The sequence below is a fragment of the Anomalospiza imberbis genome, chromosome 4, assembly GCF_031753505.1.
Source record: "Anomalospiza imberbis isolate Cuckoo-Finch-1a 21T00152 chromosome 4, ASM3175350v1, whole genome shotgun sequence".
NCBI classification, from domain to species: domain Eukaryota; kingdom Metazoa; phylum Chordata; class Aves; order Passeriformes; family Viduidae; genus Anomalospiza; species Anomalospiza imberbis.
In genome coordinates, this window is record NC_089684.1 from 44723521 (window position 1) to 44748481 (window position 24961).

At 50.7% G+C, this 24961-nt stretch overlaps 1 protein-coding gene and 1 long non-coding RNA gene across 11 annotated transcripts in view; one reads left to right on the forward strand and one right to left on the reverse strand.

Moving 5' to 3' along the window:
- SHROOM3 (shroom family member 3) overlaps positions 1–18676 on the forward strand; it is a 115106-nt gene extending 96430 nt beyond the window's left edge. For 9 of the 10 annotated variants that reach the window (XM_068188228.1, XM_068188226.1, XM_068188233.1 and 6 more), the window contains 8 exons: positions 31–162; positions 2222–5441; positions 7591–7667; positions 10549–11448; positions 12404–12901; positions 13678–13828; positions 16892–17164; positions 17690–18676. In XM_068188228.1, the coding sequence (XP_068044329.1) occupies positions 104–162; positions 2222–5441; positions 7591–7667; positions 10549–11448; positions 12404–12901; positions 13678–13828; positions 16892–17164; positions 17690–18049 (5538 nt within the window). In that variant the 5' untranslated portion in view covers positions 31–103 and the 3' untranslated portion in view covers positions 18050–18676. The remainder of the gene's footprint in view (positions 1–30; positions 163–2221; positions 5442–7590; positions 7668–10548; positions 11449–12403; positions 12902–13677; positions 13829–16891; positions 17165–17689) is intronic. The other variant, XM_068188225.1, reaches the window with a different exon arrangement.
- A 405-nt stretch (positions 18677–19081) lies between these two features.
- On the reverse strand, positions 19082–23282 carry LOC137472824 (uncharacterized). Its single transcript, XR_010998433.1, has 2 exons — positions 20132–23282; positions 19082–19362 (listed from the first exon to the last, which is right to left on the reverse strand). It is a non-coding gene; the product is annotated as an uncharacterized lncRNA (long non-coding RNA).
- Positions 23283–24961: the final 1679 nt, after the last annotated feature.

A 24961-nucleotide genomic window follows, 5' to 3' on the forward strand; every position in this document is an offset into this window, starting at 1 on the left:
GTGCAAACCCCTTCTTCTGCTTTCACCTAGGCGGAGTGAAACTCCGGGCCGACCTCACTCCTGGCATTCAAGCAAACTCGCGGAGAACCAGCCCGATCCCAGCATGATGCAAATATCTCAGGGTACGCTTGGCACCCCTTGGCATCAGTCCTACCACTCCAGGTAAGTATTGCCCAACTGTGGAGGGAAGGGAAGGGGGCAAAGGTGCAGTGGGAAAATGGTACTAGATGCCTCCATTCAGCTGGACAGGTTTACAAACAGCCAGGGTTCAGATTAAAGTTAGGAAGACTTCAGTTCTGTTTTGTTTCCCAGATAAAGTGGCTTTGTTTTCCTCCTATAAGTGCTCTGTGGGGTGATTAGCAGCTAGGAAGTCCCCCTTCCTACAAAAATGGGAGCCCACTGCTAGGATGCTGGTAGAGCTTTCTGTGGATGCCCCTATATAGAAACACAGCGTGGTTGTTTCCCCAGCAAAGGAAAAGAAATCTAAGTCTCACTTGGCCTATTGAACAAAAAGGGAGAAAAGGGTGTAGGTAGCAGAGGCTGTCAGTGTAACAGAGCAGCCAACAGTGCATCAGTGACAGTGCTCCCAGGGTGAGGAGTTCAGGGAGGGATTTCCTGCTTTGGCAGTGGCTTTCTGCAGGAGTCAGCTCTATCACAGCTGAACGTGCAGGGCAGCTTGAGGAAGGACAAGTTTAAATTCTGCCCTTAAAAGATTTTCCCCGGAGAGGCGGAAGGGTTTGAAGCCCTCCATTATAGACTCTGGGATTGAAACATCACTTTCTTCTACTCGCAAGACTGATCCTTGGCAGAGAAGAGGAAAGAGAAAAAAGAGCATTAAAGAAAATGAGGAGATGGTTGCAGAAAATAAAGTGTGTTGTTCTGTGGCCTCAGCACAGCTCATGCTGGAGCGTACTCCTTTCCCACCAAGGGGCTTTGCTTCCCAGGCAGTTCCTGGCAGAGCCTTTGGCAGCACAACTCTGTCTCCTGGGTGCTTGAGAAGGAGCACGGGGAACATCTAGTGGCCAGCTGGCTAGGCCTGTGCTGGGCATTGCCAGGGAGATGGTTATTTGAATCCAAAATAGAGTGGTGCATTTAAATGAGCAAACCAGCTTCGTCCTGAGATTTGCCGTATCTATTCCTGCTTGTGTTCCTCTGCATCTCTCTGCAGAGCTGCTGTGACCAGGCTTCCTTCTGCCTTTCCTCCTCCTTAGCAGCCTTCTCCCCTGGGTCTGTCACTTGTTTGGGATGTGATCTGGAGCCAGCGTCCAGCTCTGTGCCTTGCCCTGCCACAGCCCATCCCTTCCAGCTGCTTCCCTGTGGCTCTGCCAGGACAGAACATGTCACTGCACAGGGAACTAGAGAAAGTCATATCTGAGGAAGGGAAGCTGGGAGAAAGGGAAGAATTTGAAATCCTCAGGCTACCCTCTCCAGTCCTCAGTGTATTTGCTTGAATCTGGAAGGGGAGATTAGCCTGGGCAAACTCTGCAGAAGTTTGTGACATCCCCTTGTGACTGACACAAAGAGCTCCCTTCCCATGGATAGAAAGATCTCTGAATATCGTTCTTTTTTGATCACTTTTCTGGTGGCCATGAGTCCTTTTTGGATACCTCAGAGAAAGTGCCAAGGTGTACCTGCACCTGCTAAGCTACAAGAAGAGGTGGCAGTGCAGACTTCTTGGGAATTCTTGGACTGTTTCTACTGTTGCACCCCACTTTCTTACAGGCATGTACATCTCTCCTCTTGTCAGCTTAGTTTTCTCGCAGCAAACAAACTATCCTTGGGATAGCTGAATTTCCAGGAAGCCTGCCAGGGCATAGCCTTCATCTCCATAAAAAGAAATGGAATGGGAAAAAAAGAAAGAGATTAGATTACCCCTAGAACGTCCCTTGTGCTCCTCTCCTCCTCCTCAGTGGCATCGGAGCTCATTCAGCTTTCCAAGGGCTTTGGATGGGTTTGCTGGGTGGGGTCGATCCTCCCTGGCTCCAGAGATGCACCATCTTTCTGTTTGTATCTCCCTCCCACCCTTCTGCGGTAAATAAGAGCCATGTGTTGCAATGTCAAGCAGTTCCTCTTTGTGAACTGGGATGACTCCAGACAGGGGATGGAGCAAGGCCCAAATATGGGTTTTCATCTCAAAACTAAACATCTTGCTTCTGAGCTCACTTATAAGTTGTTGTGCCTCTCCTCTGCTGGTTTTCACTCTTCTCTCGCTGTCCCCCAGCTCCTCCACCAGCGATCTCTCTGCGTACGAGCATGGCTATCTGAGGAGGAGCCCCGATCAGTACAGCTCCCGGGGCAGCATGGAGAGCTTGGACCATTCCTCCCCTGCCTACCACCCTTGCCACCTGTCCCCAGCCAAATCCACCAACAGCATCGACCAGCTCTCCCACCTCCACAGCAAGAGAGACTCTGCCTACAGCTCCTTCTCCACCAACTCCAGCATCCCCGAGTACCCCGTGGCTCCACTGGGCAAGGAGCACTCGTGCTCCCCGGACAGTGCGCAGTCCCGCGGAGGGCTGCCGGAGGGCATGAGGCAGGCAGACATCCGCTACGTCCGGACGGTCTATGACGCCCAGCAGCGCATCTCCCAGGAGTACGAGGTGAAGCCCTCGGCCCTGCTCCCCGGCAGCGACGGCCGCGGCCACGGCAGGCTCCACACCTTCAGCCGGCACAACGCCGCCTCCTCCTGGGCACAGCCGGCGCAGGGCCCCGCGGACAGCAAGAGCCAGCTGCCCAAGGGGCCGCCCCTGCCTCCCACTCGCAGCGACAGCTACGCGGCCATCAGGCACCACGAGAGGCCCGGCTCAGGCACCGGCCTTGAGCCCAACAAGCCCAGCCGGACCCAGCCAAAAGGGGCCTGGGCACCGTTCATCAGCTCCCTGTCCCAGGGGCCACTGCTGAAACCGCCCTTTGGAGAAGGACCCCTGCATACTGTGGTGGAGAAGAGTCCAGAGAGCAGCCCCACCATGAAGGCCAAGCAGAGCTATACCCAGGCGGCCCAGCCAGGGCAGCCCCTGCTGCCCACCGGTGTCTACGCCGTACCCTCCCCAGAGCCACACTACGCCCAGGTGCCCCAGCTTTCTGCCAGCAGCACCGGGACGCTTTACCCAGCTCTGGCCAAAGAAAGTGGGTACTCCCCAGCCCTCCCGGTTTCCTACAATAAGGCCATAGCCGGCAGCACTCTGGGCTTGGATGAGAATGGAAACCAAAGCACTACAAACAGGTCGACCGTCTTCTACCAGCCCTCTGCCACTGAGAGAAAGCACGAAGCCAAACTCATCCAGCAGAAACCTCCCAGCGCAACAGGCCCGGAGCTCAGCCTGGCTGCGTCACGAAAGGAGGAGCTGCAACCCCTTTACAAGGCAGCACACAGCCACCGGGAGACCACGGGTACCACACAGGTCTCCAAGCCCATTTTCCAGGGTCCACAACCCCAGCTGAGGGATGCTAGTGAGAGGAAAACCCATTTCCAGCCCAAAGAAGACTGGATACCTGGATCCCAGGAGGAGAAAAATGGCAATGCACAGGTAAATGAAAGAGACACTGGTGCTGCCCACCCATGGGGTCACAGCAAGGCCAAGCAGTATGGCTTCTCTTCCTTGCAGAACATCCCAGAGAGCTCCAGGAGGCAAAGCAGCTCTGAGCTAAGGGAGACGCAACCGGGAGAGGGTTATTCCAACACCAAACTGTCCTTCTTGAACAGCAGCAGCAGAGAGGAGAAGGATCACAGGGAACAGGGGCACAGGCAGTGGAGTGATGTGGACCCCCAGGCCTTCACGAGGCCGGAGGAGGAGGGCATGAGCGTGGCTCTGTTCCACGCTGCTGAGCCAAAGTGCAAAGAGCCCCCTTCTCCTCAGCTCCCAAAGACCTCGGATTTCGGGAGGAGCCAGCTCAGCTCTAGCAGCACCCAAAGCTTTCCCTACAGCAAACCAGAGGCTGGTAAGCCCTGCTGCTCGGTGCTGGAGAAGGTCAACAAGTTTGAGCAGTGGGAGCAGAGCACTCCCCGGCCCCAGAGCGCTGGCGTTCCCAGCTTTGGCCAGCACTATGGGCCGAGCAGGATGAGCCAGCCCGCCGGCACGAGGTGCTCCGTGCACAGCCCGGAGGACATGAGGAGCAAGCTGCCCAGTGAGCCAGACAGGGGCTCCAGCCTGTCCATCAGAAATGGGAAGCTGGAAGAGGCTGACTGGCACCCCGTCGAGCTGCAGATGGTGGCTTCGGTGAAGCGGGCAAGACCCAGTGAGTACTACAGCCTGTGTCCTGAAAATGAGGTGCAAATAAGGGCAGGTCAGCTTCCACGGAGTAGAAGCACATTCCAGCTGGGGGCTGAGCCTGAGAAGGAGATCCTCTGGAAGGATAACATCCAGGATGCACACGGGTCGCAGCTGGACACGTCGTTTAACAGGGCCTACAGGAACAGTATCAAAGATGCCCAGTCCAGGGTGCTGAGGGCCACCTCCTTCCGGCGGATCAGCCCCCCATTCGGGAACACGCCCAAGAGGGTGCCCCAGAGGCCTGCCTCGGCCCACGTGGGCATGAGGAGCACGGCAGCGTCCCCACATGCCCCCAAGGAGAGGCACAGCATCACGCCCACAGAAGGAGGCTTCTCCAGCCTGGACTACAGCAGGACACAGCACGTGCTGCGCATCGGGGGCCGGAAGCGGCTGACAGCAGAGCAGAAGAAGCGCTCCTACTCAGAGCCTGAGAAGATGAATGAGGTGGGCATCTCGGACGGGGAGCCATCGCCTTTCTCCTTCCAGAAGAAAAACACCCATTTTATCTTCCCAGAGAACACGGTGGCCGACCGGCGCAAGATCTTTGAGAGGGATGGCAAAGCTTCCTCCACAGCCAGCCTGTCCAAGCCAGAGCTCAAGCAGCTCCAGCAGAACGCCCTGGCCGACTACATCGAGCGCAAAACGGGGCGACGGCCATCCTCTCAGGACATTGGGCTGCTCCGGGAGCGCTCCCACAGCTCCTACCTGCAGCTGGGTGGCCCCGACAGCCAGAGCCTTTCCTCTGCCTCCAGCATGAATTCTCTCCAGGACCAGAACCTTTACCGCCGCAGAGAGTCTATGGAGCGGATATCCAGGACGGGACGGATGTCTTCCACCCTTCCCCCTGGGCTGATGGACTATTTGGACACGAGCGGAGATGAGAAGGTGCCAGGGCGCCAGGACAGCCTGGTCACCAGCTGGCCCAAACCAGAGAGGTGCCGGGATTACAGACCCAGATCGGATCTCACCAAAGGCACACAGACAGACCTGCTAGCCATGCAGGGCCAGCCTCGCTACAGGAAGCAGGAGCAGGTCTTTGAAACCCCCTCCACCGCCAGGAAATCCGGGAAATCGGTGTCTGTGGAAGACTTGCTCGATAGGTATGACAATCAGCCGGCCCCTGTGCACGTACGTTCCAGGTCGTCTCCCACGGCGGATAAGAAACACCAGGTATGTGGAAACGGGGCCATGTGCACCCACAAGTGGGGGTCTCAGAACCAGGGAATGGGGGGGATGTCAGAGAACAGCCTGATGTCCAGTCATGGCCAGGACTCCACTGATTAGAGACAGATTCAGCACGTGCTGAGGCAGTTTAGTGCACCTTCATGAAAAGATCACTCTTGGGGTTCAGCTCGCTCCCTGCTGGGCTGTGTCAGGTGTGTCAGGGATGCTGGGATTCCAGTGCATATGCTGGTATGTTCTTGCTGCTCTGGACATCCCATCTGAGGTGTCTTGTCCTTACCTGCGGGCAGCACAGGAGAAGCACTGAGCATATTTCTGGTGGAGTGTCCCACTAAGATGGTGATTTGCCTCAGCCCATTTTCCTGGTGCAAAGTAGAGAGAGTTAGAGGCTGCTTGGAATTGCCTTGGCTCCCACTATGCCTGACAGTGCTGGGAAGTGCTGGGCAGAGGCACTGCCAAATAACCATTATGTTTAGCCTCCAGCCCTGGAGGGAAACATCACAGAGAAAACTGAACAGAGACCCTGGCCCTTCCATGTCCCCTGCTTGGTGGTTGGGAACATCGCACTGATGTCACAAATGGGGAATTCGACTGACTCTGATGATGGTAAACAGTAGAACCAGGCTAAATTCTTAAAGAGCAACTGCCCAGGCTGGCTCTTCAGCTGGCTGAAATCTCTTCAGACCTATTTAGGAAACTGCAACTGGTCGAGCCACATGGATTTACAGCAGTGCCCGTCTGCTGCCCCATCCCTATTTCCATGCCAGGCTCCATTCATCACTGAGAGAGGCAGCAAACACCAAAATGTGTGGACAGGTTCCTAGCCCCAAATAGGCTGAGTGTTTGGAGAGGCTCACATACTTACAGGGCAGCTGAGATCCAGGACATCTCCTTCTTCTCCTGCACTCACTCCTGGCCCAGAGCAGATTATCCAGGAGCAACAAAGTGGTAAAGTAAAGTGAGTAAAGAGAGTAAAGTGACAAGAGAGGAGGCTCTGGGCAGCATCTCACAAATGGACCAAACCTGGGTGGGGGGGAAGAAGCTGCCCTCCCAAACTCATTGTGCGCTTCATTCTACACATCCTCCCTCAGCAGCCCTCAGCTCCCACGCCACATCTTTAAATAGAGTGAATTTAAAAAGCAGCTTGTGAATATCAAGTGACCGGAATGCACTTCCAGAACCACCCCTGTCTCATCCCACCATCAGTATTTTTCCACCCCAGCCAGGCACCAGGCCCATATGTGCCATTTTGTCACATTTGACAATCAGAGCAGCAACAAAACCAGACACGCAGAGAGAGAAAAATCACCAAAGTGTATTTTTGGTGACAGGTTGGATGACAAGCAGCCCCAATTCATTTTGCCTTGCCCAACTCTTAACAGGCAGGAGGTACAGGGCAGTTCTTGAGATCTTTATTTCCCCCTCCTGGCTCATTTTTTGATTGTCAATACACTCAGCAGCCAAACCAGAGGTTCTGCCTGTTGGAAGCCAAGGTGAGGAAGACGGTCAAGAGCACCGCAGATCTGCTCACAGGGTCTTAATTCAGGCACTGAAGAGGGGAGAGCCCTTAGGGTTGTTTCCCAGAGGGATTTAGCTGTAACCACCTGTGGAATGAAGATTAGTCCCATAGGCAGCAAGGCACTTGTGAAAATCCTGTTCTTAAATCCTAACTTGACTTCCAGTATATACACCAATCCATAGGGTCTGTTTGAAAGGGAAGTATATGTTGAAGTGGTTTCTTCATTAGGTTTGTTTCTGATCCATCTCCAATGCAAACCCACAGCTATAAACATGGGGGACAAAGCCAAACCAACAGAGCGAGGCTTTTATATTATTTATTAGATTTTTTTGGCCTTTCCAGATATTTTTGTGGGAAATGTTTATTTCCAGTTTAGCAGAAGACTTCTCTGCCTCTCTCACTGTTCGTTTTTCAGGGCCTTGTGTACAGTGCTTAATGTTCCTTTCAGGCTGCATACAAATCACGTTGCACTGTCACTGCAGGAATTTGTTTGGAGATAGGCAGGAGTGGATAGCCATGGGGAATGACTTGCTCTCAGGCTTTGGAAGGCATTCTCATCCATGTTTTGGTATTTTGTTTTGCTTTCTGCTTGCTGCTGACACTGTCTTGGTACCCCAGGAGCTGCTGAGAAGGGAGAGCAGTGAGTTCGGCCCCATGGTGAGGGAACCCTTCTACGTGGTCAGCGCAGGAGCCAGGTGGGTGTGTGTCCGTGTCCCCTGTGTCACTGCAGAGCCAGCTCTGGCCATCCCCCTGCCAGCAGCAGTTGTCATGGGCTGTCTGGAGCTAAGACCTGCACAAACACAGTTCCAGGTGTGCTGTGCCCAGCAGACTTAAGAGGAGTTGTTACAATCTTTTTCTTTCACCACAGATATTAATTTATTATCAAGTCCTCTGCATGCCGCCGTGAGCATGTTTGTGCAGCAAGTTCCCACATATGTAACTACAGTGTGTCTGCTGTTGAAACTCACATTGGATGATAGCATTAACTGAAGGATCCTAAAGGAAAAAATACCTCCATGTCCCACTCTGGCTGGTTTTATCCATCCAGGATGCTGCCTCCCCAAAAGCGAGGGACTAAACCCAGAATATTTCCTTAATCATGCTCAACTGGGAGCTGGCCTTTGGGCTGCTTCCCTTCATCCAGGCAGGATGTTTTCCTCAGCAACAGGGGAGAGAGAATTTTTTTTTAAAAACAGAAAAGTGTAAGCACAAAATTCAATGTCTTAGGACTTATGTAAGTCTCCACTTAGCCCCTGATTGTTTTGAAGCTAATGAGAACTGAAGTTGGTCGTGCTGTATTTACATTTAAATAATAAATAGATGTTTGCCCTAAGCCCCAAGTGCCCAAACAGCTAACTCCCATTACAGTAAAAGCCATCAAGAGGGACTAAAAGCATTGTTCACAAAGAAGCTCTGTTCCTCATAAACTTGTAGTAAATGCCAGCCCTCTCTGTGGTCACAGTGGGAGTTAACACTGCTGTGTCCAAAGGTTTCTTCATGTAGCTCTGGCTCAGGGAGTGACAGCTGGAGGCAGAGGAAAGCTCCTACTCCAGCCAATTTTACTTCTGGCCATTTTTGCCTGTAAGAACACATAAATGTTGTTTTAAAGGGACTCAATCTGCCTTCAGGCACATCCTTGTAGGATTGTTTAAAACACATTTGTTTACTTTGATTTGGAAAAAGTTTTTCCATGTTTTTTCCTAAGAGAACAATGTAGCTGTTTCAGTTCCTCCTGCCTCCCATTCTCTCCTAGAGATGGCATTTCATCCTGCTGCTCAATCACTGCTTGTGCTTTCCTTTTATTTGTTTTTTCTTTCCCCAACCTATTTTCCAAGTAATGGGATTGAACACCCAGACTGAAAACAAGTTTACTGGGGCACGAAATGCAGGTTTCTCATTTTCATGCTTCACTGCACAAAGATTATTTGTCGTTAACAGTTTTACGATGTTTGTGCAGCATAGGCATCCCGCGTGCTCCTGCAAGCACATTTCTTCTGGGGCATGGGAGGTTGTTTTCCCTTTTGCTCAGAATTGGATTTCCCTAAAGATAAAACAAAAGGATAGGAGAAGCGTTTTCCATGCATGGGCCCTTCAGGGAGGCACGGCAGGCAGCAGGAATTACGTTTCCAGGTTTCCTTGGGACACAGCTGCCCCATGTGCTGGAGAGAAGATGGGACCATGCCTACTACCTCTCCTGCTGGAGGAGGAAAACAGATGGTTGAGAGAGGAAAACCTTAGTCAGCAATCACTTGGTCCAGTCGCATGTGCTGTTCCTCTGCTCCCCAGGTGTCACACGACACTGGGAACTGCTCCACCAGTTTTAGAATCTACAGTTGCTTCCACAGTGGGAGAGATCTCTGAATTAGAGAATCACCATCTGGTGTTCCCAACAAACACTGAGCGTCTGAAAAGAATACACACTGCTACTGTCCAGGAACCACAGACAATACCAAGAGCAGCCTGACTGGGAAGTTTCCCCACCCCCAGGCACAGGCTGCCAAATTCTATTCTCAGTCACACCAGAATAAAGCCAGAACGACCCATGTCTTTGACAGAGTTATTCTTAATTAGTACCAATCCATCTGAGAACAAATTTGGGGCCCAAGTTTCCAGCATCACAGATTGGCAGCGTGGGGATTATTTGACAATGCATCTCAAGAAGAGAAGATGCACTGGCAGTAGAGTTTTGTTGTGTTTTATGATATGGCTTGGTGGTTCCAGGCCACCTTCTCTTGCATCTGCCAGTGCCATTATTACTGCTCAGTTTGTTTTCCAGCTAAACAGGCAGACAGGCAAATAGGTTTGGCTCTAGATTCCAAGCAGAATCCTCACTCCAAAGGCCATACGCTGTTTCTCAGGCTCACGTATGAACACCCTAAAAGACCTGGAAGGAATAATTCAATCTGCTGGCTTTGCAGCCTTAACATCCACTTGCAGTTGGAATGTGTTGGCTTTGGTGTTTGTCGCACCTGCCTGTCTGAGGGAGCTTTTTCTTCTAACAGGATTCCAAGGCTGCAAGAGCTTTTTTCAGTTTTCTCCATAGTCAAAATAGTGCATTTTTTGGCCTTGCTTTGTTTTTGGAGACAGTTGAATCATTTTAATGGCACCTTTCCAAAGGGAGCAGATAACATTATGGGAATATTTGGCTCACAGAGCTGAAATTCTTAAAATTACAAGCAATTGAGAATGGGGTTTGATGGTAGATAATGTCTAATAGTCTATCTTACAGCAATTGCTACTCACTCCATCTGAAACAAACAAAATTGAAAGCAGAGCGAGAAAGGAAGCCAGCCATGAGGTTCTCCTAATATTTTTTCTATTGAGTTACTGCTGTGGTGCATGCTACGTGTGTGATGTAACACACACGGAAAATGATAGGAGATGGTGAGAGGGAGTGAATCTGGCTCAGGATTTCACTTCCAGTTTCAAAGCTCAGCTGTACCTCACGTAGACCAGCAGGCAGTGATGCTGGCCTCTGGCAGTGTTGATAACTTGCCCATTAAGGAGGTGCACAATAAATTTTCCTGCTCATTGATGAGTTATTTATCTTACCATGGTCTATCTCTTGGTATTCAGGTCTTTCAGCAAGAAAGAAAGAAGCCACTCAGAGAAAAAGGCATTCACAAGTTACTATCCCCATCCCCTCCGCAGCACAGAGGTTGTCGCCGGGCCTGCCACGCTGGTTGAGAATCACAAGCTCTCAGAACTTTCCAGGCCAGATAGCAGGACTTCTGCATTTTTCCCAGCCCCAACAGAGGCAAGGAGTCACTATCCTGAGCAAAAGCAAGGCTTTAAACCCTTGTTCCTTAACCTTACTCCTTCTGGGCCTGGCCACTCTTCCTCTAACACACCTGCCCAGGCTCACTCAGACTTGCAGAGCACAGGTGACAGCCAGGCTCCGAGACAGCACCATGCCAAACGAGAGGCTGTTCCCCCTGAGGGCAGCGGGAGCACTCAGGCACAGCCTCTGGATGCTGTCCAGGACAGATCCCCCGAGACTCCCACGGAAGAGATGGTGTGGAGGAGGAAAGCGGGGCTGCTGCACAGGTCCCTCCCACCCAAAGTGGCGTGGGCTCATTCGGCCAAAGACAGCGGCTACGCCAGGGCCATGGTGTCTCCACCGGCGGCCGGGCCAAAGCCCTCCCAGAGGTGGCAGTCCCTGCCCACGCAAAGCAGCACTTCCTCCGACCCAGAGACTCCTTCTCCCCAGGCCATGACCCAGCTCCGGATCTCGGAGTCGGGGCTGCAGCTCACACCCCCGCCGGCGCTGCAGGACGAGGAGGACGACGACGAGGTGTTTGTCACGCCTTCCCAACTGCCCTTCTCCCCACCACCGCCATCCCATCCTCTTCCCGACCTCAGCTCTTGCACTTCTCCCAGTGGCACTGAGGAATTCCCACCTCCTCCCCCTCCTGCTGAGGGCAACGGGGCAGCTGGAGACAAATCCCCCCGGCTCCCAGAGGAGGCCGGCGTGAGGTAAGGGTGGGCTGGAGTGCAACGGTTTGGGCAGTGCAGGGCCATATACAGTAAGTTATGCAGGGCTGGGACAGATGGGGCTCATCCCTCAGGCTATGGGACCCTCAGCTGCCAGCCAGGCAGGGAGCCTGCACGTTGTCAGGGGACAGGGAGTGACAGACTCACTGCTGGTCCACCAGCAGGTGCACTGACATGTGCTCCCCAAAACCCCCAGGACAGGGGACTATGGGGGAACACTCCTGGGCTGGTTCTCCCTGCAGATTTCAGCGCGGTTGCTTCTGACTCTCTCCAGCACAGAGCTGGAATGGCTGCTGGCTCCTTCCAGTTACTGGGTTTTGAGAGACAACTGTGAAAATCCATGATGGGTTTCTCCAAACAGTTAGTATTTCCCAGAATATATTTTGGGCCTGGCACAAAATAATGCCGCTATGAAGCGGTGACTGTCTGCCAAGAAATGACAATGCAAATATGTCACAGTCAGGCTGTATAGGGAAATTCTCCTGAAGGACAGGACTTTGGGCAAAGTGCCTAGGAGGTTTAACTCAGCACAGCTTCCCTCACTGCCAGGGAGCTGCTCTGATATCCATCTGGGAAGAATCTGGCTGGGGCTGTAGTAGTGATTGGCTTTCCAACATAGCAAGGACAAACGGGGTAGAGGCTGCTCAGGAGGGGGAGGCGCAATGTCCCCAGCCTGCCAGTGGAAAACAAAGTGACTTGGTGTTTAATAGTTATTTCTGTGTTGGAAGGACAATCCAGCAGTGCCCAGGTTGAAGGGACAAAACAATTCTGGTGCCAGTGGCTTCACACTGTGGACCCTCCATATTGGAATGAGAAGCAAGACACAAAAACAAGTGAGAGAGAAGGAAAACTCGCTTCTTGTAGGCCTTTACCATGTGTTCACAATGGTCCTGGGTGGTAAGTTTCTCTTCATCTCACAGAATGTTTCTGTCCATAGCAGCTTGAAAAGCTTTCCCAAAGCTTTCCCGGCCGAGAGGGAGATAACAGAGCTGGGCACCAGCACCCTTGAAAATAACTGGCCAACGCCATTAAAGAGGACTGGCTCTCCATCTGCTGTGGATCAGCAGCACCAGTCCCCTGCTTCTCCTGAAGGGCCTCAGAGCACTGACAGACAGCCCATAACTCAGCCTGAAGGTAACCCCAGAGAGCCAGCACTGGAAAATGTCAGCCTGGACTCAGGGATAACCAGCACAGCACCCCCAGTGAAGGCAAAGAACAAGACCCCAGAGGATATTAAGTCAGAGGCTCTAGCAAAAGAAATTGTCCATAAAGACAAGTCTCTGGCTGATATCCTGGATCCAGATTCCAAAATGAAGACAACCATGGACTTGATGGAAGGGATCTTCCCCGGTGGAACCAGCGTGCTGAAGGAGAACAACATGAAGAGGAAGATGTCGCAGACACAAGCCAGCAGGACAGCAGTGGCGAGTGACACGTAAGCACTGCTGGGCAGAACTCCCTGCTCCCTTGCTTCTAAGGACAGCCTGTGCCAAATTTTTCTGCATGTCTATAGGTGAGAGTGAGTTTTGCAGTTCAGAGGTATGAGGCCTGACAGGGCATTTCCAAACAGCCTTTCCCATGAGCTGGGCTCTATGCTTGGGCTCTGAGCTCACCTCTCTGGGCTGTGTAGAGAATGATGCTGAGCTTGGGAGCAGAGCAGGAAATGAAACATCCCTGGAGATATAACTGGATTTTGCTATCTTTAATTTAGTAATCTGAAGCAGTTCAGTCCAAAGCAAAGGAACAGAGATAGTAAAGTAAAATCAGGATGAAAATAATGGCAGGCACAGAGACAACAAGAGGCCAAATTCTGGAAGGATGGTTGAGGGGACCTACTTATTACAAGATCAGCCTAAGTCCCCTAGTGTGGGCTTTTTAAGACAGAGACTTCCAAGTGGCAGCTGGAGAACTGTCCAGAAGTCAGGTGTACTGCATAATGCCAGGTAAGGTCAGTCTGGCCACCTCCAGCCAAGCTGTGCTTCAGCAAGGTAAATCCTGTGCAGAGCTGTGTCCACTCACCTTTAAAGCCAGTGGCTGTGCTGTGCTGGGACAGCAGCTGGCACGCACCCCTTGATGGCAGGAGCCTGCCTTGTTCTGGTGGGTAATCACCTTGGAAGGTACCAAAGAGGGAGTCCTGGAAAACCATGGATCTAAACACTGGGAAAAGTCAGGCTCAGACTGAACTCTTCCTTTTTCTTCACTCTGGTGTAGGAGAGAGGAAAAGGAAGCTCCTGTCACCCTGGTCACCTGTCCCGCTTACTACAGCGTTTCAGCACCCAAAGCAGAACTGCTGAATAAAATCAAGGACTTGCCAGAAGAAGTAGGTGAGGAAGAAGAGCTGCTGGACATCAATGAGAAAAAGGTAAATTCAGCACACAATACTGTTTGCTGCTCACATTCCTGAAATAACAATAAGACCTGAAGTGCATTTCTATTTGATGTCAGCTTTTGGCAGCACCCAAAATTGCATGGGAGCGATTAGGCTGCCTGTGAAGCTTCGTTAGAGTGACCCAAATTGTATAAGAGCATTAATCTGAATTACTCACTGCAAATTGAGTACCAGTCTTGCACCACACTGAGGCGGGTCTGGATCATACCAAATGCTGAGTGTACAGACTGTCAGGAGCAGTCCCTGTTCCACAGCAAGGAAGGAAAAGTTGAAGCAAGTTGTGCAAGGCCAGCTTGGGTTGGAAACAAAAACAGAGTCCAGCTAGTGACTGCTCTGAGTGCAGGAGATTTTTTTCCCAAGACTTTCCTCTTCAGTGAAATCAGTTTACCCATTTCACCGTCTGTCTGCACTCACTGCATACAACGAAACATGCATTACTCTTTTTCCCCCAGACTTTTTTTCTCTGCCCCACTGAAAGCCAGGTGCACCTCTGTGGCTCAGTCAGCACAACCTCCATGTGATGGCTTGGAAGGGCAGAGAGCAGGCAGGAGGAGAGGACACATTTTGCTCTCTTACTGAGGCTACATTTCACTGTGGAATGACCCCCTGCAGCTCTTGCTGGAAGCTTCCATGCTCTGCTTCCAGGGCTTTTGCAGGGCCTTCTAATTTTCCCCTGTGGTTGTCTCACATTAGTTACCTGGTAATTACAGGCATGCTGCTTAGCTCCCACATCCCAGGGGGCCACAGGCAGGTGTTTGTGGCCTGTCTGTGTCTCTCCTACACACTTCCTACCTTCCTGTCAAAAGCAGCCATGTCTACCTCAAAGTTTAAACCATCCCACACTCCCATGGACAGTGTAGCAAAGCCCAGATTTAATTTTCTGTTCACCACCTCCTCTCTCTGTGGCCCTACACAGATTCTGGGTCACAAATACACAGGTGGGTCACTATCAAAAGCATTTGCCCAGGGCCTTTGCCTGCTGCTTTCATCATGTGGCCCAAGGCACTGGTTGTAGAGCACCCAGCTCCAAAGGGAATGGCAGCCCCTGCCACGTCCATAGCATTCCTTGGACTCCCTTCCAAATCTGCCTGCTCATACCAAGGTGAGAGGTGCGGAACAAGACAAGGGTGCTGCACCATGAGCCTGCCATGGAGGGCAAGTCCCAGGCCTCAAAGGTTACGTTTGCATGGAAAGCCAGAAAGAGACGGGAGTGATTAGGCCCAGGCAGTACAGTCTGGCCTCTTTGCTCGTGGTCTGTGTGCAGGACCCTTGCACAGCCTTAGACCTGAGAAGGGGCTCCTGAGGGCAGCGCCTGTGGGAGATCATTGGGATAAACCAAACACGTTTCCACTGTAAGTATGGAAAGAAGCTCTGTTGGCTGGTATTTGGGATTGCAGGAGAGTCACTGATTAATGAACACAAACCTAAGTCACAGGCCTCTCTAGCTCCCAGGCCTTCAGAACAAAGGTACCTCACTCTCAGGAGCCCCATAGCCTCCTGCTACGGTTGGAGGGCAAATCTCCTGGAGCAGGGAGGAACAGCTGCCAGTTCCCAGCAGCTCCATCCACCTGAAAACTTGCTGAGGTTAATGCCAGACTTTGAAACTACCCCATGGAGTCCTGCCATAGAGATTTCCCTATCTAACTGTGACCCTGAACACCGATCCTTCCTGTTGCTCCTCTGCTTTGGTCCAGCAATCAACTACTGAGGATCTTTCTTTGGAAAGGGGCTTTAGAATCATAGCCCCAGGGAAGGGCAAGGGGTGAGTTTTGTCTTTGGGTACTTCTGAGGGAACAATGCCCATAAAGGAGTTTTGGTTGACCCTTAGGTGGGATTTAGTATTACCTTTGCTCCCTCTCCCCTGATCTACCCTGCTAGCCAGTGGAGGTCATTCCAGGGAGTGGATATTTGCTTTCAGGGAATATTACTGGTCTTTTGCTCAGCCTTTGCATGCGTGTGGCGGTGGAGAGCAGGCTGTAGTGCAGCCGCAGAGCAATGCACGCCCAAGTGTTCCATCTAGTGGTGCCTGGCCACACAGAGCCATGTGCTCCCTGCTGCCAAAGCAGCTGGGAACCCCACTGCCAGCCCACCCTGGGCACCAGGGCCAGCTCAGTGACCCCAGCCTGACCAGTGTTTGAAAATCCTTCCTCCTCTGAAGCAGCACTGCCTCCTGCCTGGAATGACACTCAGTTGTGATGGAAAGAGGGCTTTGAGAGAGTATTTTCAGGCCACCTTGTGACTGACTTGTTCCATCCTGCGATGTTTGTGTGCAGAGTAGATAAACACACAGGTGTTTGTGCCTCAGCAGTGCCTGAACTGGAGACACTGAGAATCCCTGCCTGTTGCATGGAGAGCTGCTCCTGCTTGCTGTGCTCTTGGTTCTGAGTAAACAGAAGCAGGAACTGCAAGCCCTAGGCCAGAGACTTGCTTTTGCATATGTCTTTCCACTAAATCCTAACAGAAATTAGGATCTCTGGCACATGTGCAGCACTGCTGTTCCTGGAGTAACCGAACCCTGGGGGCCTCCTTTTCTTTGGCAGGGAAATAGGTGCCAGTGTTTCTGCAAAATGGGTGTGTTCTCTGTGTTCAGACACTGAGTAAATCCAGAGCATCTTTGGTGGGAATGCTTCCTCAATGCCCTGTGTGCAAGGCACTTGTTTGGTGCAGCTCAAGGTGTTTCAGGCTGGGCATGAGGAGCACATCAGAGACATGGCTGCAGCTCTTTTTTCACCCAGAGGTTTTACAGAACATTCACCTGTAGGTAGCTGAGTATCAGAATACAGTACACCAAATCAGAGATCTCTTTTATAGATGTTCATTGAACAAATACATCCTCATGCAACCTCATGGGCTGCTTGGGTTATCTCCGAGGTGGGGAATTTCAGTATTTTCTCCGTTTCCTCCCTTCTTTGTCAGCTGTTGCTGACCTGACCCTGCTCCTCAGGAACTGCAGCCATATCCTCTTGTTGTCATCACCCACATATGAGCAGGGTGATGCTGGTAACAACCAATGTGGCAATGCTTCCCCTCCAACAGGCTGAGCTCATCGGGAGCTTGACCCACAAACTGGAAATCCTGAAGGAAGCCAAGGAGGGCCTGCTCGCGGACATTAAGATGAATAATGCTCTCGGAGAGGAGGTGGAGCTGTTGATCAGCACGCTGTGCAAACCCAACGAGTTTGACAAGTACAAGATGTTCATTGGCGATCTGGATAAGGTGGTGAACCTCCTGCTCTCCCTCTCGGGACGCCTGGCCCGCGTGGAGAACGTCCTGAGCAGCCTGGGGGACAACGCCAACAGCGAGGAGCGGGTACGTATGGGCACAGCCCTGGCCTGCTCGGGGCGTGGGCAGCAGCCACCACCACCACGGCATTACAGCGACCTCCAGGGGCTGCCAGGAGGGCAGCACAGGGCTTTCGGTGCTCATGTACCGGCAGTAGCTCAGGCATTGTCCCTGGAAGTCTTAATCCCCGTTTGTATAAATGGCTGGGATCCTGCAGCCTTTGGACACAGAGCAGCTGTGTTGGTGACAGCCAACACATTTTAACATTTTTCGGGTGGTTTTGAAACCAGATTTTCCTGGTAGTTGTTGCTTTCAGGCGAGCTTTCCTGACGGTATTGCATCACTTTCTGCCTCTCATTGGCAAGGACTTTCAGAGTCCAGTTAATTGAGGTTCACAGTCGCTTTGTGATGAGGAATTCGTCCTCTTCTGCCAGGCTTTTGACTGCTTGTCTGGGAGCTTAGCAGCCATCTGCAGAGGTGGTGCTGGGAGGAAGGAAAGGGGCTCAGGGAGTGTGGTGCTGCTGGTACTGAAGGGCTCTCTCTGGTGTGCAGAGTTCACTGAACGAGAAGCGGAAGCTGCTGGCTGGCCAGCATGAAGACGCCCGGGAGCTAAAGGAAAACCTTGACCGTCGGGAACGGGTGGTCTTGGACATCCTGGGCAACTACCTCTCTGAGGAACAGCTCCAGGACTACCAGCACTTTGTGAAGATGAAGTCCGCGCTCCTCATAGAGCAGCGAGAGCTCGACGACAAAATCAAACTGGGCCAGGAGCAGCTCAAGTGCCTGATGGAAAGTCTCCCCACGGACTTCACGCCCAGGGATGCAGCAGCAGCAGCTGCCCTGGCTGCAGCACTTGCTACCTCCTCCGGGCTCGGTGGTAAAACACTTCCAGCAGCCTCTTCCTCACTCTAACCTGTCCCAGGTGGAGCTGGGATACAGCCCTGCCTGAGTCCCTTTGATCCCATACTTGGCAGATGGTCCTCTTCAAAGACCATGGACAGAGACAGGTCTAAACAAAGATTTTAATGAAGGAAAAGAAATAGCAATAATAAAGGTTTTATTCTTCTTTCCTTCCACCTCTGCTTCCTGAAAACTTAAATCAATGTGGAGGGAAATCTCCTCCTACCTAAAATGAGGAAGAATCTCACAGGAATTAAACACATGACCTTTAATAAAAAACATGACCTCCTCTCTTCCCTCCCTTTTCTGCCTACCTGCCACATCATTAAATAATGAAGGATCTACGAATGAAGCCTTAAAAATAAAACCAACCCATTTTACTGAACACTGTTGATATTTATATTTTTTAAAGAACAAGATAGAATGTGTAAGTTTTTGTACATACTCTAATCAGTTACTTGATTCTACTTTGTTCTGTATGTAGAAAAGACATTTAATTTTGTATTTTGTGAAGACCTTAACAAAAAGAAGAAACCCCAAAGATAGTCATGCAGTAGCTTGAAACATCTCATCGTGGTTTTGTTGCTGTTGTTGTGGTTGTTTTTTTAATATAATAAAGGGCTACCAGAAGCAGCTTCACCCTGTTTCAACACATACTAAAGATACCATTAAGTGGCCTTACAAAGGAGATTTTGGCCACAAAAGTAACAATTTTTTCCTCTTCTGGATCCTGTGATCCTCTGAGTCTGGAGTTCTAACTTCTTTTATGGCAACCTGCATGTCAGGAGTTCAAGCTAGCATGAAGCAAGGAATTCACTGCAGGAATGTGAGGGAAATTCTTCCTTTATTTTGAATACTCATAGCTGTGGTCTGTGTTTCTGTTGCAGCCTGAAAGATTTCCCTGAGGTGTGACAGGGATCTCTACTGAAATGATTTATAGGCCCTGCTTTTGAGTTGAGTTTCAGGGAAACAGCGGAGGGAGCCATTTCCATCTAATCAACGCATTTCATTTGCCCTAAAAACCAATCCTACCTACTGCTGCAGTTTAATTTATTAGATTTAAAAACACTTTTAATCCAGATTTTTTTTTTGCAGCCACCCTTCCATCTTACACTTACCAAAACAACTCACAAAGACATGGTCGATCTGGGAGGTGTTTGTGTACTTTCCATTCAGTGAGTTCTTTCCTGCAAAGTACAAGTCCTGCACTTTATCCCCAGGTCAGGAAGAGGCTCCATCCAAACAGGATCTGCCTGTTTACTCCAGGAACCTACATAGCTTCAGGGGGAGCACCTCCAGCAGGTTTGGGGTGGACAAGGCAAGTCCTGTGTGTGTGTTCCCACAGTACAGAGAAACATCAGCTAATGAGGCAAGTAATAGTCACTGATATTTTTATAACAGCTTATATTTCAAGTGAGAAATGAGTTAAAGCCACAATTTTTGTGATAGGTACAGAAGAACTCTCTTTGCATAGTTTTGTTCAAAAATCACCCTCCTAACTGCAAAGTTTACTGAGTTTGGTAGAAGTACACCTTGATATGTATTTAAAGGTAATTAAATATCAGGCAAGCCTGAAGATTTACTTCTTTTACCTCTGGCAAAAAAGGGAGTGCATTCATTGCTCTTTATCCCACCTTGCTTTTCTCCTGTGGCTATGAAACTAGAGGGTAGTGGAAACCCAGAATTTTCTAGACTGATTTCATGGGACAGGAATACCAGGGATAGAATTTTACACTTACTGTCCAGTCCTTGTAAGCTTTCTGACACAAATCTGCATTTTGGGTCTGGCTACATGAGATTTTTCATACTGAACCTGTATTGCAGTGGAGAAAGCCAGTACACCAGATGTAGTGAGCATGATCTGCTGTGCTACCCCTTCCCCAAAACGCACCTCAGGGAAGGGGTTTTCAGCAGCCTGGCACTTCTTGCTAAAAATGAACTTTATAACAGAAACATCTGGTTTAGAAATTGCTGTGGAATGCCCTACATCCCACCCTGCCACAGGGATGACAGCCTGGCTTGTTTGCCAGCCTGGGGGGCCTCTGTTTGTAGGTAACAATGTGTGGGACTCCTTCCCAGGTTAGTTTCTGGTACCTGGGTCAAGCAGCTTCTCCAGAGCTGTCTCCAGGTAAGTCAAGGACTTTTGGAGAATTGTGTGACAGCCACCTTCATCTGGCTACAGGCCCAGTGGGAAATCACAGATCTCCCTTCGGTAACTTGTGGAAAACCCTGCTAAGGACAAAGCAGTTACACTTCTGACACATGGTGCCAGTTCCGAGTAAAATCTCCTTGTACAAAACCAATGCCATTATGTTACATTTGCACATTAGTTAGGAACAGCCTGTTTCCTGGGTCAGCATCCCTTAAATTATTATCTCCACTCAAAGCAGGCCAGCTCTCAGTGAAGCCTCGTGTGCTTTTAGCGACATGCATGTGATAGAAGCGCTGGGAAAATCCAGTCATCCAACTTAAAATTGGCCTTTTTTTTTTTATCAGAGCCCTCAGGCATCTGATGGTCACAAGGAATTCACATCAGATGCTTTCCTCAAGACTAAATCTAGTCAAGAGTGTTTACATACCAGGGTCTGTTGGTTGTAGGTTTGCACACAAGATCTTTTGTGAAGGTTACCTATAAAATTGGTCCAACCCAGAGCACGACAACAGTTTATGTGTCAGCTTATCCATCATCTTTACAACCCAGCTGCTGTCGTGATTGTTTAGGCTGGTAATTAAGCAAGTAAAGCAGACTGGATAGCACTCCATACTCACTCCATATAAATCCTGTCCTTTGCAGAACAGGGAACAGAGTGAGCTTTTCATCGAAGAACCCCTGCTTTAAATCAGTGTGAGCAAACTGAGGCACACCTAGAGACCCCATCCCAGGCTTCTCCGTGCCTCATTCATTCACACTGCAAGCCAGTGTTTCCATAAGAGCTGTTTATCCCTTTGCACCCCTCCGAGGGGACGTGTCCTGACTGTGGCACAGTGTTATGGCTTCGCTGTGTTCCCACAGGAGCGCTGCTCGTGCCTTTGCACACCAACCAAGTGTCCTGCAGCTCTGCTGTGTGAGGGGGTTTTTCTATCCTTGTGTGACTGAACAATCGGCCTTTGTGTTGTGCAACTGGATGTGTGTCTGTGGCCAGCCCTTGTGCAGCTTGGTGTGCATCAGTGCCAAAAACCATTGCAAAAATCTGCTTTCTTCTTGCCCATTTCAAGATGTCGGGGAGATGGAACTCAGCACCCTCAGGCAAGCTTGAGAGGGAAGTCAGTGTGGCTCTGCCTGCTCTGAGATTAGGAAAAAGGACTTGTTTTCCCCTACACCATATAGGAAACAGGGTACATGTGGGCCAGGCAGCTTTTTCCTCTGTGGTTTGCAGCCTGAGGCCGTAGCCTTTTGCTAGGGCTGCACTGAGAGGCAGAGGGACTTCAAATGAGAAAATCCAGCCGTACTTGTTAAATTCTTCATTTTAGCACTGAATTAACTTAGAGAACTGACATGCAAAAGAATAAAAAACAAAACAAGGACATAATTCAGCTGGGGAGGGTAAGAGTTGGTGAAGTGTGATGGAATATGGGGGAAACTGCTCGTGAGGTGCTTGTGCTTTTACTGAGGTAAAATAAAACTTTGATTAAACAAAAAAAAAAAAAATATAAATACACACAACCCCCCAGCTTAGAAAGGATGAAATTGGAATATGGGAAGCCATGATGGGAAGTTTTGGGAGAGAAAGGGGGCTCTGAGCAGAAGTTTCTCATGGCTCTTCCCGCCACACTTTTCAGCAGGAACCCTTTTACCTCAGAAGGGCCCCCCCACCGCCATCTTAGGGGGCTGCTGAGGGGAGGGAGCCCTGTTGGTGAGGGGCTCTGGACACCCAGCCCCCACCAACCTCACTTCCAAAAACCTCCAAAAATGACAGCAGGGCTCACTGCCCACCCCTCCTGCTGTGTTTTTATTGCCAACAGCCGTGTGGCAGTCAGGGCTGATGAGGGACAGCTGGGCTGGGGCCGGCTGGACAGGAGTCCAACCTGAGGCAGAGCAGGAGGATGCACATCTCAGCCTGAAGCCTGCTGAGAAAAGGTGAGTAAAGCTCTATTTTTAATGCATTTTTTTTACTTTTCATGGGGCAGACTGGCAGCATGCAGCTGCATTGGAGGTTTAAGGGGGAAAAAAAGCCCTGTTTGTTGGAAAGCAGGAGTGTCAGGTGTTTGGTTTCCGAATAGAGGGAGGGTGTTGGCCTGTGGGGATGGGAGGGTGCCCACACCATGGGGGTCTCAGCTCCTGCCCACAGCCGCGACAGGACAGGTACAGGTCTGTACCCATCTGACCCCAAGGATATCCCACCCCAGCTACATCCAGGCTTGTGCCCAGACCTCCATCACATGCTGGGAAAGGGGAATGGTGTGATTATGGTTTCCTGTGTGCTGCCCCAGAACAGCTGTGAGGTAACGCAGCACAAGGTTTGGGGCTGACTTTCTGAAGCGAGTGCTAAAGTGCCCTTTGGTTTGTACATGTTGGAACTGGGGCCGAGGGAGTGGGAGGTGAGGGCACAAGGGAGGGACAAGAGCTGGCTGGTGTTAGCCTCCTCAATTTGTACTTGGGTTATTGGTTCATTTCGAATGTGTATTGTTTGGAAGAAATTGTCAGGTGACGTTTTGGTTGTAAATTCCACGGGAAGCAACCCTGCTGGCTTCTCGTGCCTCACCTAGGGCTGCCCCTCAGCTTCCCTAGCACCCAGCTCCTGGGTGCACAGTGTCCTTGGACTGTCTTTTGAGGCTGTGACAATCAGTGCCACACACAGGCTTGTGCAGCCACAGTCACTTGCATGGCCTATTTCTGTCGAGTGAAGTTAATGTGAACTGCTCAAGGAGAGGTTATTTTCTGAGAAGACAAAGCTGCTGGTCTGTCTTAGCCCTCACTGCTCTTCTAAGCTATGCATGAGATTTTAATTCCTGTCTGATCTATTGCTTCCAAACTCATCTTTTTTTACAATTGGTTATGTGTTCTCATCTTCCAAGGTGTGAGGGGAAAGCACCTCTCATTTAATCTGTGTTGATAAAATCATTTAGGTTAGAAAAGACCCTTACAGTCAAGTATAGCTGTGAACTCAACACCACTAAATCCATCACTGTGCCCCCAAGTGCCACATCTCCACCTTTTCTAAGTACCTGCAGGCATGGTGACTCCACCACTTCCCTGGGCAGCCTGTTCCCCTGAAAAAAATTCTTCTCACACCCAACTTGAGTGTCCATGTTATAAGACACAGCCTCACAGCTGTTTTGTAGGGGGTTTTGAGGTCCCATTTTCCCTGACCATGACACTGTAAAGAAATAAAATGGTGAGTGCCCACTGTGCAGGATTTAAATTAACAAAAGAAAGGAAACCTGCACCCTTTGGCCACGTTGTGGTGTTTTCTGCTCCTCCCTACAGTAAGCAGGGCTCAGGGTTCTCCCAGAGATCTTGACATGAGCTCCCTGTGTGCCTCAGGAGAGCACACTTGGCAGGGACAAGTGTCACTTTCCCATTCACTGTGACCCTCTCTTCTGCAGCAGGCCACGGAGTTCTGGCTTTCCCAATGGCTCTAGCAGGAGACAAAGCCTTGTCACCACTCCAGGAGCCAGCCAGGGCACTCTGCATTTATTGGTGTCACTTAAAGGAACAGGATTATTTATAGTTCCTGGACACGGGAGCAAAGACTCAAGCAGCAGGAAATGCTGGCAAAGGGATGCTTCCTTCCTCCCCTTTCTCCTATTTTATGGTCTCCTGAGTGGTAACTGCCAGCACTAAAAAGCAGGATAAAGCTAATTAATTCTTGTGGGAAGCCCAAAAGGGGGATGGCCCCCAGGAAGGCACTGTTTGTGCCCTGAGCACCACAGCCAAGAACACTTGTGACTAACCTACCTGGCAGTCAGGACTGCCAGCTTAAGGGCAAAAAATGGGATTAGCTTTATTCTTGTCAGTTCTGAGACACACAGATCTCACCTGACCAGGGCAGCCTGGAACAGAGACACTCACAGAGCTCTGAGCTCTCCTGTGCCCCTGCTACATGAGGGCTGTTGTACCTTTTCAGTGTACAACAGTACATTTTTTGAACTTACCTTCAGCCAGGTTATGTGACAGAGGGAGAAGTAAGACAAAAAGTATTCTCTCTTCCCCGACTCCCCACCCCAAATACCCTGCAAAACACAAAAATCCCAAGCCTTACCTGACAATGCAAAGCACCAGCAAGACTTGTCTTTAGCCTTCCCTAAGAAACACGCCCAGGCCTCTAAACACTTAGCTTCCTGTGCCATAAACGATGCAGTAGATGCAGGGCAGGAATGAATCCCTTCATTGTTCGTGCCCCTGCCCTGCAGTGCAGCCGGGCTCCCGCCCTCTTCCCTGGGCGTGCCCAGCTCCCAGCAGCTGCTGCAGTGCAGGGGGGACAGTGCTGCTGGCACGAAGGCAGCCTGTCAGCCTCCCCACAAAGAGCCTGGGATGGCTGAAATACTCCACAGAGGGCTGTGGCCCTACCCAGGCTGGCTCAGCTGTTCAAGGAGCAGCTGTGCCTAGATTAGCCAGCAGGGATCACATTCCAGCACCGCAGAAGCATTGGACTAAGAAGGCCTCACCTGCACAGGCTGTTGCTGACTGAGCCACACTGGGCAGCACAGTCACACAGCCACAGAGCCAACCTGCCCAGGCTCCTCGTTCCACACAGCATGCAGGACTTCCTTGCTTTCCGTGGGTTCTCCAATGCCACAGCAGTGCCAGCTCCAGCCCTGGCTTGGGTCAGCATGACCAGCAGGCTGTGAGGAAAAAGCAGTAGCAGACACATTCCAAGGCATTGCATGAGCACAGAGGTTGTAAGTAGAAGAAACTCTTTACCAAGCTTTTTTCCTTCTTTGTCTGCCTAACTACAGTTAGTTGTGTTCAGTGCACTCAGG